Source organism: Brassica oleracea, chromosome C2 (genome assembly GCF_000695525.1).
Source record: "Brassica oleracea var. oleracea cultivar TO1000 chromosome C2, BOL, whole genome shotgun sequence".
Classification (NCBI taxonomy): Eukaryota; Viridiplantae; Streptophyta; class Magnoliopsida; order Brassicales; family Brassicaceae; genus Brassica; species Brassica oleracea.
Window position 1 is genome coordinate 8,140,332 of NC_027749.1, and position 12,989 is coordinate 8,153,320.

Genomic DNA, 12,989 nt, shown 5'->3' on the forward strand with positions numbered 1-12,989 from the left:
AAGATGTTGGTCTTCATGCTTGGAATGTAGTAAACGTTGGAAATGAATTGATGATCTCCATTCTTCAAGCGGATGAGAATATTTCCTTTACCTTTCACCTCCATCTTCGATTCATCTCCCAAAGCCATATTGACCGATTCATCAAGCTCCACGAACATGCTTTTATTTCCACACATGTGGTTGCTTGCACCACTATCAAGGTACCACTTGTGAACCTCATTTGGTTCATCCTTCTTGTAAGCCATCAATAGCATATCTTCTTCTTTACTCCTTTCTTCAACATAGTTGGACTTCTCTTCAACTCTATTCTTGTTTGGAGTTTTGCACTCAGAAGCATAATGTCCAAATTTTCCACAACTATAGCATTTGATGCTTGATTTATCGTACCTTGATTTTGGGTTTCCTCTTCCACGACCTCTTGATGAATTCTCTCCTCTTTGGTTGAAGTTGTCTTCATATGGTCTCCAACCTCGTCCATTTACACCACAACCTCGTCCTCGGAAATGACCGCCACCACGTCTTAGATTGCTTCGGCCACTTTCTTCCTTGTGATCAATTCTCATCTTGAGAACTTGCTCCACAATATCTTCTTTCTTCTTCTTCTTTTCTTCATAAGCTTGTAGTGATCCAAGAAGTTGCTCCATTGTCATAGTCTCCAAGTCTTTTGTCTCTTCAATAATGGTGACGATATGCTCGAATTTTGAATCCAATGATCTAAGAACTTTCTCCATGATTCTCACCTCATCTAACTTCTCACCATTTCTTTTTAGGTTATTAGTAACCGTCAATACTCTTGAGAAGTAATCTGAGATGAGTTCTCCTTCCTTCATTTGTAATGCTTCAAATTCTCCTCTTAGAGTTTGAAGACGTACCTTCTTAACTTGTTCCGCTCCCTTGTAAGATGTCCGAAGCTTCTCCCATGCTTCTTTGGATGTCTTTGCTCCAGCAACCTTCTCAAATGTATCTTCATCTAATCCTTGATGGATTAGACAGAGAGCCTTCTTGTCTCTCTTCCTTGAATCTCTCAAACCATCCTTTTGTGTTTGAGATAAACCACCATCATTCTCCGGTTCAACGAAGCCTTTCTCGACTATCTCCCACACATCATGTGCTCCTAAGATAGCCATCATCCTAAGACTCCAATTGTCATAGTTGCTCTTAGTGAGCAATGGAACTTGGAAGGGAACACCATTATTTGCCATCTTCAAAAGGAACTTGTGGCTCTGATACCACTTTGTTGGAATGAAATTTTTTATAAAGATGGAGAAAGTGTTTAAGTGTTTGAAAAAAAGAAGCTTTGTGAAGAATAAAGATTTTATAACTTAGAAGAGGATTTCTTATTACTTGAAAGTTTCTTACAAACTTGGTTATTTCTTGGTGATGCAAAATGAGAAGAGAGTGGAGGTATTTATAGCCTGCAAAGTACAAAATATCTTACATATTTTAATCTTAAATCTAGAGAATTCTACTTAAAAATCTAGATTATTTTATCTTAATTATCTAGATAATTCTATAAGAATATCTAGATTTTTTATTTTAAAGAGGTGGAGGATGATTCTAGATATTGGACTAAGTTTGGACTAAAATGATTAGTAAATTATTAGCCCAAAATGTGATCCAAATCAAGTTTAACTTTCAACAGTTTATGCTTTGATATTACATGCAGAAAGACGATATGAGTCTTCTCTCTCAGTCGCCATGAGACTGATGATTGCTTCTGTGCTCGCCATGGGAGCATAGATGTAATCATACTCAAAGCTTCATTCATTCTTGTAATTGGTTCGTGTTATCAATAGGAAGACGTTACGGAGTGTTTCAGAGAGATCGGAGTTCAAGACTCTATCATTGGTGCGGTGAGCGTGGATGTTCAAGTATAAAGGGAAGTATTGGAGTTTCAGCAGAAATAGGAAAGCTCGAGTGTTATCAATAAGAAGACGTTAGGGAGTGTTTCAGAGAGATCGGAGTTCAAGACTCTATCATTGGTACTGGCGCTACCGTTACATTTAGTAGCTTCTCTGTTCCATCATAATCTATCCATATCAGAATAGGTTTCTAACTTGCAAGCAGCAGAGTTTTATTATTTCCCTCTGTAGCATCAAAGTAAGTAGCATTGGCAGATGCTACCGAGACTATACTATTAATATCAATCCCTACATGGTTATCGCTTTCATCAAATTGTTCAGAGCTTTCATTAGTGTCATGCTTTACAGCCAGGATCCGGTTTTCAGTTATATTTGTATTTCCTGGATTAAAAAGCCCTAAACCTGAAGTTGCAGCCTTAGCCATGAGGTCTGTCTTAGAAGCTACCACAAAAGCCATACCTTGACCGTATGCAGGAGGTTTTGCCAGTGGAAAGATTACAAAGACAAACTCTGTTGAAAAAGAAAATGAACTGGGAGACGAGGCTGTGAAATTCAAAGGACTTTTGAGCATAGCATGACCACTGCTGATCTTCGTATCATTTGTTAGATGCAACCATCGTTGATATTTGCCATACCATCAAGATGAAGGTTTGCTTCCCTCAGTGGCGTGCTTAGGTCTAACGAGGCGTAAGGCAAATCTCAAAAGAAAAATACATAGGGAAGGATGAATCTAACCTGGGCTCCTTAGAGCATGATTAACCCATATACTCATATGAGACTCTTAATCATTATTTAACTAATTAAAAGCAAATAAGAAATTCATTAAGAAACGCTTAAAATTTTGGACCTCCAATGGAAATCTCTTATTTAGGGGTTCTTATTTTTTTAAAAAAATTAAAAATTTATATAAATGAAATTTTTTTTATTAATTAAAACATTATAAAATATTACATTTTAAACATAGAACTTAAAAAAAAATATACAAACAAAGATTACTAAATTAAACGAGGATATATATAAAAAAAATTCAAGCTCAGTTGTTGTCTTCATCATGTCCAAATTTACGCCATATGTGTTCAACCAAATCCGCTTTCAGTTGTTGATGCATTTGTCTATCCCGAATTCTAGTTCGAACACCCATCATATTGGCGATATTTGTAGGGATATCTGTAGAATACGTGAGATCGACATGTGAACTTCCGGTATCTTCTCCTTGTTGGAACTCTGAAACATCAAATTGAGTATAGCCATCTCGTTCGTCTTCTACTATCATATTGTGGAGTATGATACAAGATCTTATAATCTTCCCAATTTTGATTTTAATAGATGCAGGAGAAGAGGTGACAGAAGAGAGAAAGCAAATGAGCATTTCATCACCATAAAGTACCGACCATTCATCACAACCAACCAATTAGAGTTGACATTTAGCTAACAAGCGCATTAACTCTATCTAACCATTACATCAATTCTATCTAACCGTAACCAAGCGCATTCATCACCATCACCAATAGCATTAACTCTATCTAACCATTACATCAATTCTATCTAACCGTAACCAAGCGCATTCATCACCATCACCAATAGCATTAACTCTATCTAACCATTACATCAATTCTATCTAACCGTAACCAAGCGCATTCATCACCATCACCAATAGCATTAACTCTATCTAACCATTACATCAATTCTATCTAACCGTAACCAAGCGCATTCATCACCATCACCAATAGCATTAACTCTATCTAACCATTACATCAATTCTATCTAACCGTAACCAAGCGCATTCATCACCATCACCAATAGCATTAACTCTATCTAACCATTACATCAATTCTATCTAACCGTAACCAAGCGCATTCATCACCATCACCAATAGCATTAACTCTATCTAACCATTACATCAAGTGCATTCATCACCATTACACCAATCACATTAACTCTATCTAACCATTTCAAAAACGATAACCACAACCAGATTCACAGTCAATTAACACAACCAGATGCACAGTGAATTCACTATCAATTCCTTTCATACCCCAGCTCCTAAAACATCTATCGGAGAAAAATGATTTACCTGGTTCACTGTAGTCTTTGACGCCGCCGAATTGTCGTTTGATCCTCGTCTTTTCCGAACTAACATGTCGCTTGATCCGTAGTGTAGTCCTCGTATTTGACAAATGAAAATGTATCAGTGGTGATCCATACATGAATCAGGAGACATAAACAATACATAACAAAGTATGATTCATACATAAGAGACAGAATGTAGAGGCCAACACAACAACCAAATCAAAATAACTAAGACTGATTCAGGTTTGATTTCGATTTACCTTTCGGTTTGACGATCGAGAGCGAGAAGCGGAGGCGTCGACAGCTAGAGAAGGACGGCAGAGCCGTCGATGATCGAGAGTGAGACGCGGAGGCGTCGACAGCTAGAGAAGGACGGCGGAGCCATCGACAATCGAGAGCGAGACGCGGAGGCGTCGACAGCTAGAGAAGGACGGAGGATCCATCGACGAACGAGAGCGAGACGCGGAGGCGTCAACAGCTAGAGAAGGACGGCGGAGCCGTCGACGACTGAGAGCGAGACACGGAGGCGTCGACAGCTAGAGAAGGACGGCGGAGCCGTCGACGATAGTGAGCGAGACGCGGAGACGTCGAGGAGAGCCACAGAGACGAGTAGTCGTCGAGAGGGGCGCCGACTGATTCCGTCGAGGAGAGCCACAGAGACAGAGGCGTCGAGGATTGAGAGATAGACGTGCATGCAACGAGGAGAGCGAGAGAGAGAAGGAGTCGTCGAGAGAGGCGCCGACTCATCCCGTCGAGACGACTCATCCCGTCGAGAAGAGATCATCTTCTGATTCGGACGAGGAGAGATCAGAAGAGAGATCGCAAGAGAGATGGAGAGAGAGCGACGCGGAGGAAACAAGGATAGCGAGAGAGAGAGAGATGGGGTCGTCGACAGAGAGGAACCGACGCCTCCAAACACCAACACGTGTCCAATTAGAGATGTTTCCTCTGTCCCCAATTTAAGCGACGTTGTTTGCTTAATTACCTATTTTTCATTTTTTTTTAAACCCAAAAACATTAATAACCCCTCATTAGAACCCCGGTTAATGCTGCTCTTATAAGAAACACTTATCATCTGTTAACCACTAGACTGCAATAGATAATTTGATAATTGGGGTCCTAAAATAACTATATTTGTCAGGGGTCCGAGGTAAAAGCCTTTTTGAATACATGGTATGCACGGCTTTGGCTTCCCTGAAGTCATACAGCCCAAATGGATCCTTGTCTTGAGCTAACACTAAAAGCATCAATGGACACTAATTATCATCCAGATACCATGTGATCCCACAACTCCAGCCATCTTGAACAGAGATGATCTTCTCTCACACCTTAGTTTGTAAATCTCAAATTCTTCTGAACTTTCTTTTCCATGAGAATTTGTGTGTTTTAAAAATTCAGAAAACTCTAAGTTGACCTTTTTATGGAAGACACTATCAAATAAAAGCTAAGAAATGTTTTTAACCTTTTTGAATTAGTATTGCATAGGTATGTCAACTGGGTTGTCCATGTCCAAATGGGCTTGTCCATGGATTTTTCTGGACGTTGTTAATCAAGCCCGAATTATACCAATCCAAATTGTACTAAAACCATTTTAGACCATGCCAGTTAGACCGTCCGCGGGAGCCCAAATAAAAATCATTCTTTAACATATAAAAATACATATACAATGTGAGAAATGTGATTTTAAGGTTTTGGCGGGAAACCATAATTTTACAGTTTTGACAGAAAAACGTGATTTTGTTGTTTTGGCGGGAAATTTGATTTTAAGGTTTTGGCGGGAAAACGTGATTTTCTGGTTTTGGCGGAAAAACGTGATTTTAAGGTTTTGGCGGGAAAATGTTATTTTGCGGTTTTGGCGGAAAAATGTGATTTTATAGTTTTGGCGAGAAAACGTGATTTTGCGGTTTTGGCGAAAAAATATGATTTTGCAGTTTTACGGGAAAACATGATTTTACGGTTTTGACAGAAAAACGTGATTTTGCAAATTTGGCGGGAAAACATGTTTTTTATTTTCTGTTTTTTTCTACCCTTAGAAAACCCTATATTTTTAGGTCCAATGTCCAAATGGTTTTTTTAGCCCATCTAATTTTTAAATGGGTTTCACTCCAATTGGACAATTTTAATTTTAGAGTCTAATATAGTCATACCATTTGGATTTGGTTTTGGCTAAGCCAAGGTCATTAAGCCCATTTGACATCCCAGGCATCATTACACCACACTGCCTATGTCATCATTTAGACGGTTTCTTACACTTGTGTGGCTTAAGAGCATAATTATCTCAAGTGCTTAGGGGGGGTTGCTTAACAAAAAACTAATATAATAGTGGGCGGGTCCTACAAAATTTTTAAGCAGCAACACTTCTGAAGCCTATTTAAGCACCGATGTTTTTACTGTTTGCGGGCCCCACTGGCACGTGGCGGTCCGCGATTGGTTAATTTTTTTTTTATTCTGGAAAAAAAAAATTTAAGCACCCCATTATGGGGTGTTAGGATAATGATGCTCTTACTACTTTGGTAGTCTTATCCTCATGACAAGTTATAGGTACAATGCTATGTACTTTTATTATTCGGCATATTTGCTTGTTGATAATTCTAGCTGATGTATTATACACGAGACAGAAGGTTTCAGCTATGATCTGATTCTTATTTTACTTGAATAAGGACTTACCATGTATGTGGCAAAATGAAGTGACTAAATCTGCACACTTCACAGTATGTTTCATATATATGATAAGCGTGGTTACATTAGGTTTCAACTAGCCAGGGTCATATATGTGTAGGGTGCTCAATTTGGATAGGCTGTGTTAAACATGGTTATCCTACATATGTGCACATATCTCTCATCATCAGCATTAGGTTAGTAGGTTGAAGAAGTTCATACAAAACATATTCTAAATCAATAGAAGGTAGTTGTATATAGTTTAAGTTTTTTGACTTGATCAAGGTCAATGATGCTAACACTGTTTTAAAAAAGGTTTATGTATGAGTAATTTAGAATCAGCTTGCTTCTTTTTATTCTTTGTTTGAGTTGAAGAAGTCTCCACAGATGAAAATAGAGCTCTTCTGGCCTACTTTGCCTGGAAATTATTACCTCTCTTTGACACATCAGATAAGAAATTTTGACTTGCCACAAAACAAAACGTGTACTTGCAATGCAAGAAACCAGAAGAAACGTCTTTAAGTTTTTTTCAAGTGACAAAAAATTGACAAGAAGACAACAAAACCGTAGCTTCCCACTCTTTATATTCGTCAGAGTAGTCATCCAATTCTTCTGGTATAAGTTTGAGTCCAAGACGAGCAGGAGCAACAACATTCATGGGAGCAGATGTGGATATTGGTGGCTGGTGTTGATCGTCGTTGTTGGTCACGATAACATGCTTCTAATCCATTCATGTGTATTTATCCATGAGACTTCCACTTCCTGTCTCACCTCCATGGCTTTTGTGATAACTATTCTCAGACTAACCAGCTTGTTAGCTTTTCTATATAGACTGCACCGTTAACTTCTCTTCCAACTCAAAGTTTAAGAACCGTTTGGTATAGCTTGGTCAAGAATTTCTACTTTGTTTCCTTGAACAATATTGTAATGGCTAATTTATATCTCTGCTTACTGATTTGTGTTTGTGGGCAGCTGAGGTTTAGACCCACCCAGCGGTCCGGTCCAGACCACCAAATTTTTATTTCTTAAAATGATAAAGATTTATATAATTTTCTAAATTTTACAATGCTATAAACAATTTACTACACCGTAATTTACAAATTACAACAACCCAACTCAAGTGAATACAAGAACAGCAAAGGAGAAGAAGTAGACCAATTGTTTCAAGGGCAAACACTCTCTTACACCAGTACTGCATTATGAATTCAATTTAAAACATGCAGAATAATAAAAGTACGTATCATTGACCTACTAGTAATTCATGCAGTTGTATTGTATCTAACTTATTACCCATATATTCACAAAACGTATGAATTGATTCTCTTTGTTTAATGAAAAAAGTTAATCATATAATTGAAACTATTTTACAAACAATAAAGAATAACTTTGAGCAACATTAAGAATATTTTCAATAAGTGTTTACACTTCATGTGTTTGTACATGAAAACTAAAAGCTTTCGGTGGAGTTGAAAAGATGTTCATCAAGCTCTTGGTTCATCACGTGCTCTTCATCTTCATCATCATCCACTTCTATTGGTAGAGAATTATCGCCAAGCCTGGCTGGAGGATCACTAGATTGAGAAAGAGTGTACATTGGTGTCTCTTGTTGATCAAACTTCTTCTTGATGTCCAGCTGGAAACAGAGAATAAAATGTACCAGCCTTGAAGTCCAACCAAAGCCAAACTCCTTGAACTTGATGAACACTCCCAATTTCGACGCCTTCAGATCCTCATATTCGTCAGCTGTGAGACAATCACATAGAGCTTTAAACAACTTCGTGTCATCAGAATGATACGAAATGCTCCTGATTGCAGCGGACTCTTCTCCTAATGTAAACATCTTCGGCGGGAGTTCTGGTAAATTCATTTTAAGGCCTGCAAACAATCACAAATAACCATCTCAAACACATAGGTAGCGCACTATTCTAAATACTATAAAAGACTTGCAGACGACTTCCAGGAAGTGAGAAGACTACTCGGATGACTTCTAGGAAGTGAGAAGACTACTTGGTTTCATTCCTGGAAGTCTTCTAAGTAGTCCAGAGAGTAAGACATCGTAGAAGACTTCCTAGAAGTTGTCCGAGTAGTCTTTCATTAAAAGACTACAACAATCGTCACAACCGACCTCCTACGGATCTCAAAATCTTGTTGAGCATGCATATCTGAATAAATAGAAAAACCATCTTTTAAAAAAAAGACGAATGACTTCCAGTCGGAGAAGATATTGTCGGAGAAGATATGGTCGAAGAAGATGTGGTCCCAAACGGTTACAGATCTGCAAATCGAAGGGAAAAGAAGAATCAAGACTACAATTTTTAGGGTTTTCCGGCGGCTAAAAGCCTTAAGACATGAGAAATAACATACCGGCGGTGGAGTTTGGCAAACGAGATTTCAGATCTGAAAAGAAAGGAAGCGGATGGTCAGTTTAAACTACGAAAATACTCTACGGCATGAAGGAGAAACGAGATTCGTCATAATTGGAGAGATTACCGGCGAAGAGAACGGCGTAACACGATCACGGTAGTGTTTTCGTCTTATCGCCTTCGAAATCGCCCTTGGAGAGAAACGGCGCTAGGGTTTCGTAAAGTTGTGAAAAAGTGAAAAAATAGTTTTTATATGTCCGGTAAATGATCCGGTTAGGTTAAAACGTACATTGGTAAAATTAAAGGTTCAGTACGATGTGGACGACTGAAATATAAGTCATCTGGGTAAAATTATTCACCAGACGACTGAAATATAAGTCGTTCACACCCTAAACATAACCCCTAAACTTAATTATCTAATTAAACACTTCATAAAATCAAATCAAATTTGAAAAAATATTTACTATACACAGAAATAAACACATATATGTGAAAATTAATTTTTGAAAAAAACATTTTAGCTTTCCAAAATCTAACCCTAAGAATACATACAATACTACAACATATGTTTGCCAAACCCCTAAACCAAAGAATATCATGATTCACTACTTCCACACATCTATCTTGAAAACAAATCAATTTTATCATATCTTAATTTATATCACTTAAAATTATTTATAATTACATGATTTTTATTTTTCACTCATCAAAACATTTTTTACAAAATTTATAAATTATTTTTAAGATAAACTGCTACCAAACGACTTAAAAAATGTCGTTTAGACGACTTCCAACATCTCAGACGACTCAGACGACTTACTGGGGCTATATTCGTAAAAATGGCTTCTGTTTTTTTGTTTGGTCACATGGGGCTGGACTGTAATTTCACAAGGCTTTTAGGTTAGTTTTGCATTTGATTCAGGTTTGGGTATAGGTTTCGGGTTAAAATCAAGTTGTGGGTTAGTTTTGGTAAATTCCCCTTACATTTTTCATGGAATAAAGAGAGTAAATATTAATCCGCACAAGGTGCGGACACTGATGGAGACATTTATTTGGGCCCCTGTCAAATCCACCATCTAGTTTTAATATATAATATGTGATTTTCTGATGCATAAACACGGATATAAATATTTATAAAATAAATATATTATAAATTTAATATTCTAATTTTAATTATTTGTATGTATGATTTATTTTAAACAATATTATATTTATTTTAATTTAAATGTGCAATTTGAATATATAGTGTCTAGTTGATTTAGTTATTATTTGGGTATATGGAATTGTATTTACTTCTCTAAGTTTAAGTATAATATTTTTTAGCTGAAATAAATCAAAATTTTCTTTTGCATTTAGAGTTTTGATTTTGGATATGCAAATTTAGATTATTTAAGCTACTCATTTTGCGGGTTATATTGAACTACACATATTTCTTCGAATCAAGACACAATTACTTTTGACTCTAGTACTCTATTATAAGAGCCATGTGATGCTCAAACCCGCTGACAAGGCTTGGCTTCAAACCTGACATGACAGTGTGCTTCCACAGTTTGGAACAACAACACATCACAATGCAACTATTTATATCAAGAGTAAACAACATTGTAGCAAAAATAAAAGAATATTTCAAATACACAATCATTCACAGAACAACATTGTAGCAAAAGGAAAAAAAAACTGCCAAATATATTACATTCACTTAAAAGACAGCATTGTAGCAAAACAAAGAAGCTTACTTGTAAGTTTAGCAGCCTGTGAAGCAGGCTTCAACGACCACCAAATAGGATTGTAACATCTTCAAAAGAGAAATTAGCTGAAGTGGAAGTGGTTGTCATTTGTGTTACCGTTTCATTGCTTATATTGGGCATACCAAAACCAGTTGTATCAAATGATATGCTCGGAACAGGAACATTCCCTTTCAGATATTGTACTATATGTCTCATACTAGGTCTATTCTCCGGGTTGCTCTTAGAACAAAGCATGCCTAGCTTCAAAAGCATCTTGACCTCTTCAGCTTTAAAGTTTCCTTCAAGTTTACTGTCAACAGTAATCATCAAGCATGCCTAGCTTCAAAAGCATCTTGACCTCTTCAGCTTTAAAGTTCCCTTCAAGTTTACTGTCAACAGTAATCATTAAATTATCTCTGCTTCCGCAAGTAGCAACCCACTTCATCAAAATCATTTGCTCAACTGGTCTCTCAGGGTCTACTGGCCTCCTTCCACAAACCACCTCAAGGATGAAAGATCCAAAAGCATAGACATCGGTTTTCGTGGTAGCCACTCCCATTGCAGTAAGCTCAGGTGCCATGTAGCCAATGGTTCCTACCACACGCGTGGCTTCAAGATTCTGGCCACGGTCATGAAACCTTGCAAGCCCAAAATCTCCCAACCTACCATTTAGTTCCGCGTCCAAAAGAATATTGCTAGATTTAATATCTCTGTGTAACACAACTTGCTCCCACTCTTCATGAAGATACAAAAGGGCAGATGCTACTCCCTTGATTATATTCAATCTCTGAGACCAAGTGAGGTCTTTCACTTTTTCTTTATTGAACAAGTAGTTATCAAGGCTTCCATTTGGCATGTAGTCATAAACCAAAAGCAATTCACCTTTGCGTCTGCAGTAGCCAAGGAGCTGCACCAAGTTCTTGTGCCTTAGCCTTCCCATGCTAGCGATCTCTGCTACGTATTGTTGCATTCCTTGTTCTGCATCATGGGAGACTCTCTTAACCGCGATTTGAGTACCGGAAAGAAGTTCTCCTTTGTATACTTTTCCGAAACCCTCGGCTCCAATTAGCTGACTCTCCTTGAAACCTTTGGTTGCTTTGTAGAGGTTCTTGAAGGAATACCTTTGGGGGATATATTCTTGTTCCCATTGTTCAAGCACCTCTGCATACTTCCTTCTCTGGTACAGGTACAAGATTCCTCCAAGCATCAGCAGAATAGCAATTGAAGGTATAGTAGCAACTAGAATTAGTGTTTTTGAGCCTTTAAACTCTGACTCTGGTGGAGAGGGTGGTGGTGGTGCTGAGGGTGGTGGCGGTCGAGTAGGGGGATCCATAACCTTTGAGAGGTCAATGTTTTCTGATTTGCCACCTTTCTTGAAACTCCATGCAAGAATGTATTGGTCACTTTTGACTGTGCCTGTGGATCCAGAGAAACCTACAAACATTGTTTCATTGAAAATCTCTGAAAGATTGATGGGTCTTGACAAGAGAGGCACACTTGGTTTGATGGAACTTGACAAGAGAGGTGAAACTGGCTTTGGAGTTGGTACTGGAGCCAACGTTACATTTAGTAGCTTCTCTGTTCCATCATAATCTATCCATATCAGAATAGGTTTTTCACTTGCAAGCAGCAGAGTTTTATTCTTTCCCTCTGTAGCATCAAAGTAACTAGCATTGGCATATTGGACCGAGAATATACTATTAACATCAATCCCTACATGGTTATCGCTTTGGTCCAGTGGTTCAGAGCTTTCATTAGTATCAAGCTCTATAGCCAGGATCCGGGTTTCAGTTTTATTGTTATTTGCTGAGTTAAAAAGCCCTAAACCTGAAGTTGCAGTGCCGTTAGCTGATATCTTGCATATTTACATTGTTTATCCATTTATTCATGTGCATTTTCATCATATAGATTAGGATTTAGTCATGTCTGGGTTGCATTTTGCATACATATGTCTCTATCAAGTATTGGAGAACCACATGGAGTTCCTGGAGACACTTTGGTGCATTTGGAGCTCAAAGGAGGTGATTAGAGTGATCTTTGGACGAGCACTGCCTGGAGCGACCAGCCCAGAGCGACTATCTCATTTCACTCCAGCCAGAGCGACCTACCGGAGCGACGCCATGAACTCGCTCGCCCTATACGCTTCAGAGCGACCTCCTAGAGCGACAAGGCGAAGTCGCTCCAGCTCCTAGAGCGACCAGTTCAGAGCGATAAGGCGAAGTCGCTCCAGCTCCTAGAGCGACCTCACCACAGCGACCAGTTCAGAGCGACACAGCCAGGTCGCTCGCGAGGAACGACCCGGGAGTGAC

General features: G+C 38.3%; 2 protein-coding genes across 2 annotated transcripts in view; both read right to left on the bottom strand.

The window, feature by feature from the left end:
- The window catches only part of LOC106323344, a gene marked incomplete at its 5' end in the record, with an annotated part of 11,000 nt that extends 9,753 nt beyond the window's left edge, over positions 1-1,247 (bottom strand). Inside the window, one exon of the mRNA XM_013761483.1 lies at positions 3-1,247. Coding sequence (XP_013616937.1) covers positions 3-1,247 — 1,245 coding nt within the window. The remainder of the gene's footprint in view (positions 1-2) is intronic.
- Positions 1,248-10,661: 9,414 nt separating this feature from the next.
- Positions 10,662-12,989, bottom strand: part of LOC106325669 (putative L-type lectin-domain containing receptor kinase II.2) — a 17,618-nt gene continuing 15,290 nt past the window's right edge. The window contains exons 3-4 of the mRNA XM_013763731.1: positions 11,039-12,535; positions 10,662-10,959 (exon numbers count right to left, since the gene is read on the bottom strand). Of these exons, the coding sequence (XP_013619185.1) occupies positions 10,720-10,959; positions 11,039-12,535 (1,737 nt within the window). The 3' untranslated portion in view covers positions 10,662-10,719. The remainder of the gene's footprint in view (positions 10,960-11,038; positions 12,536-12,989) is intronic.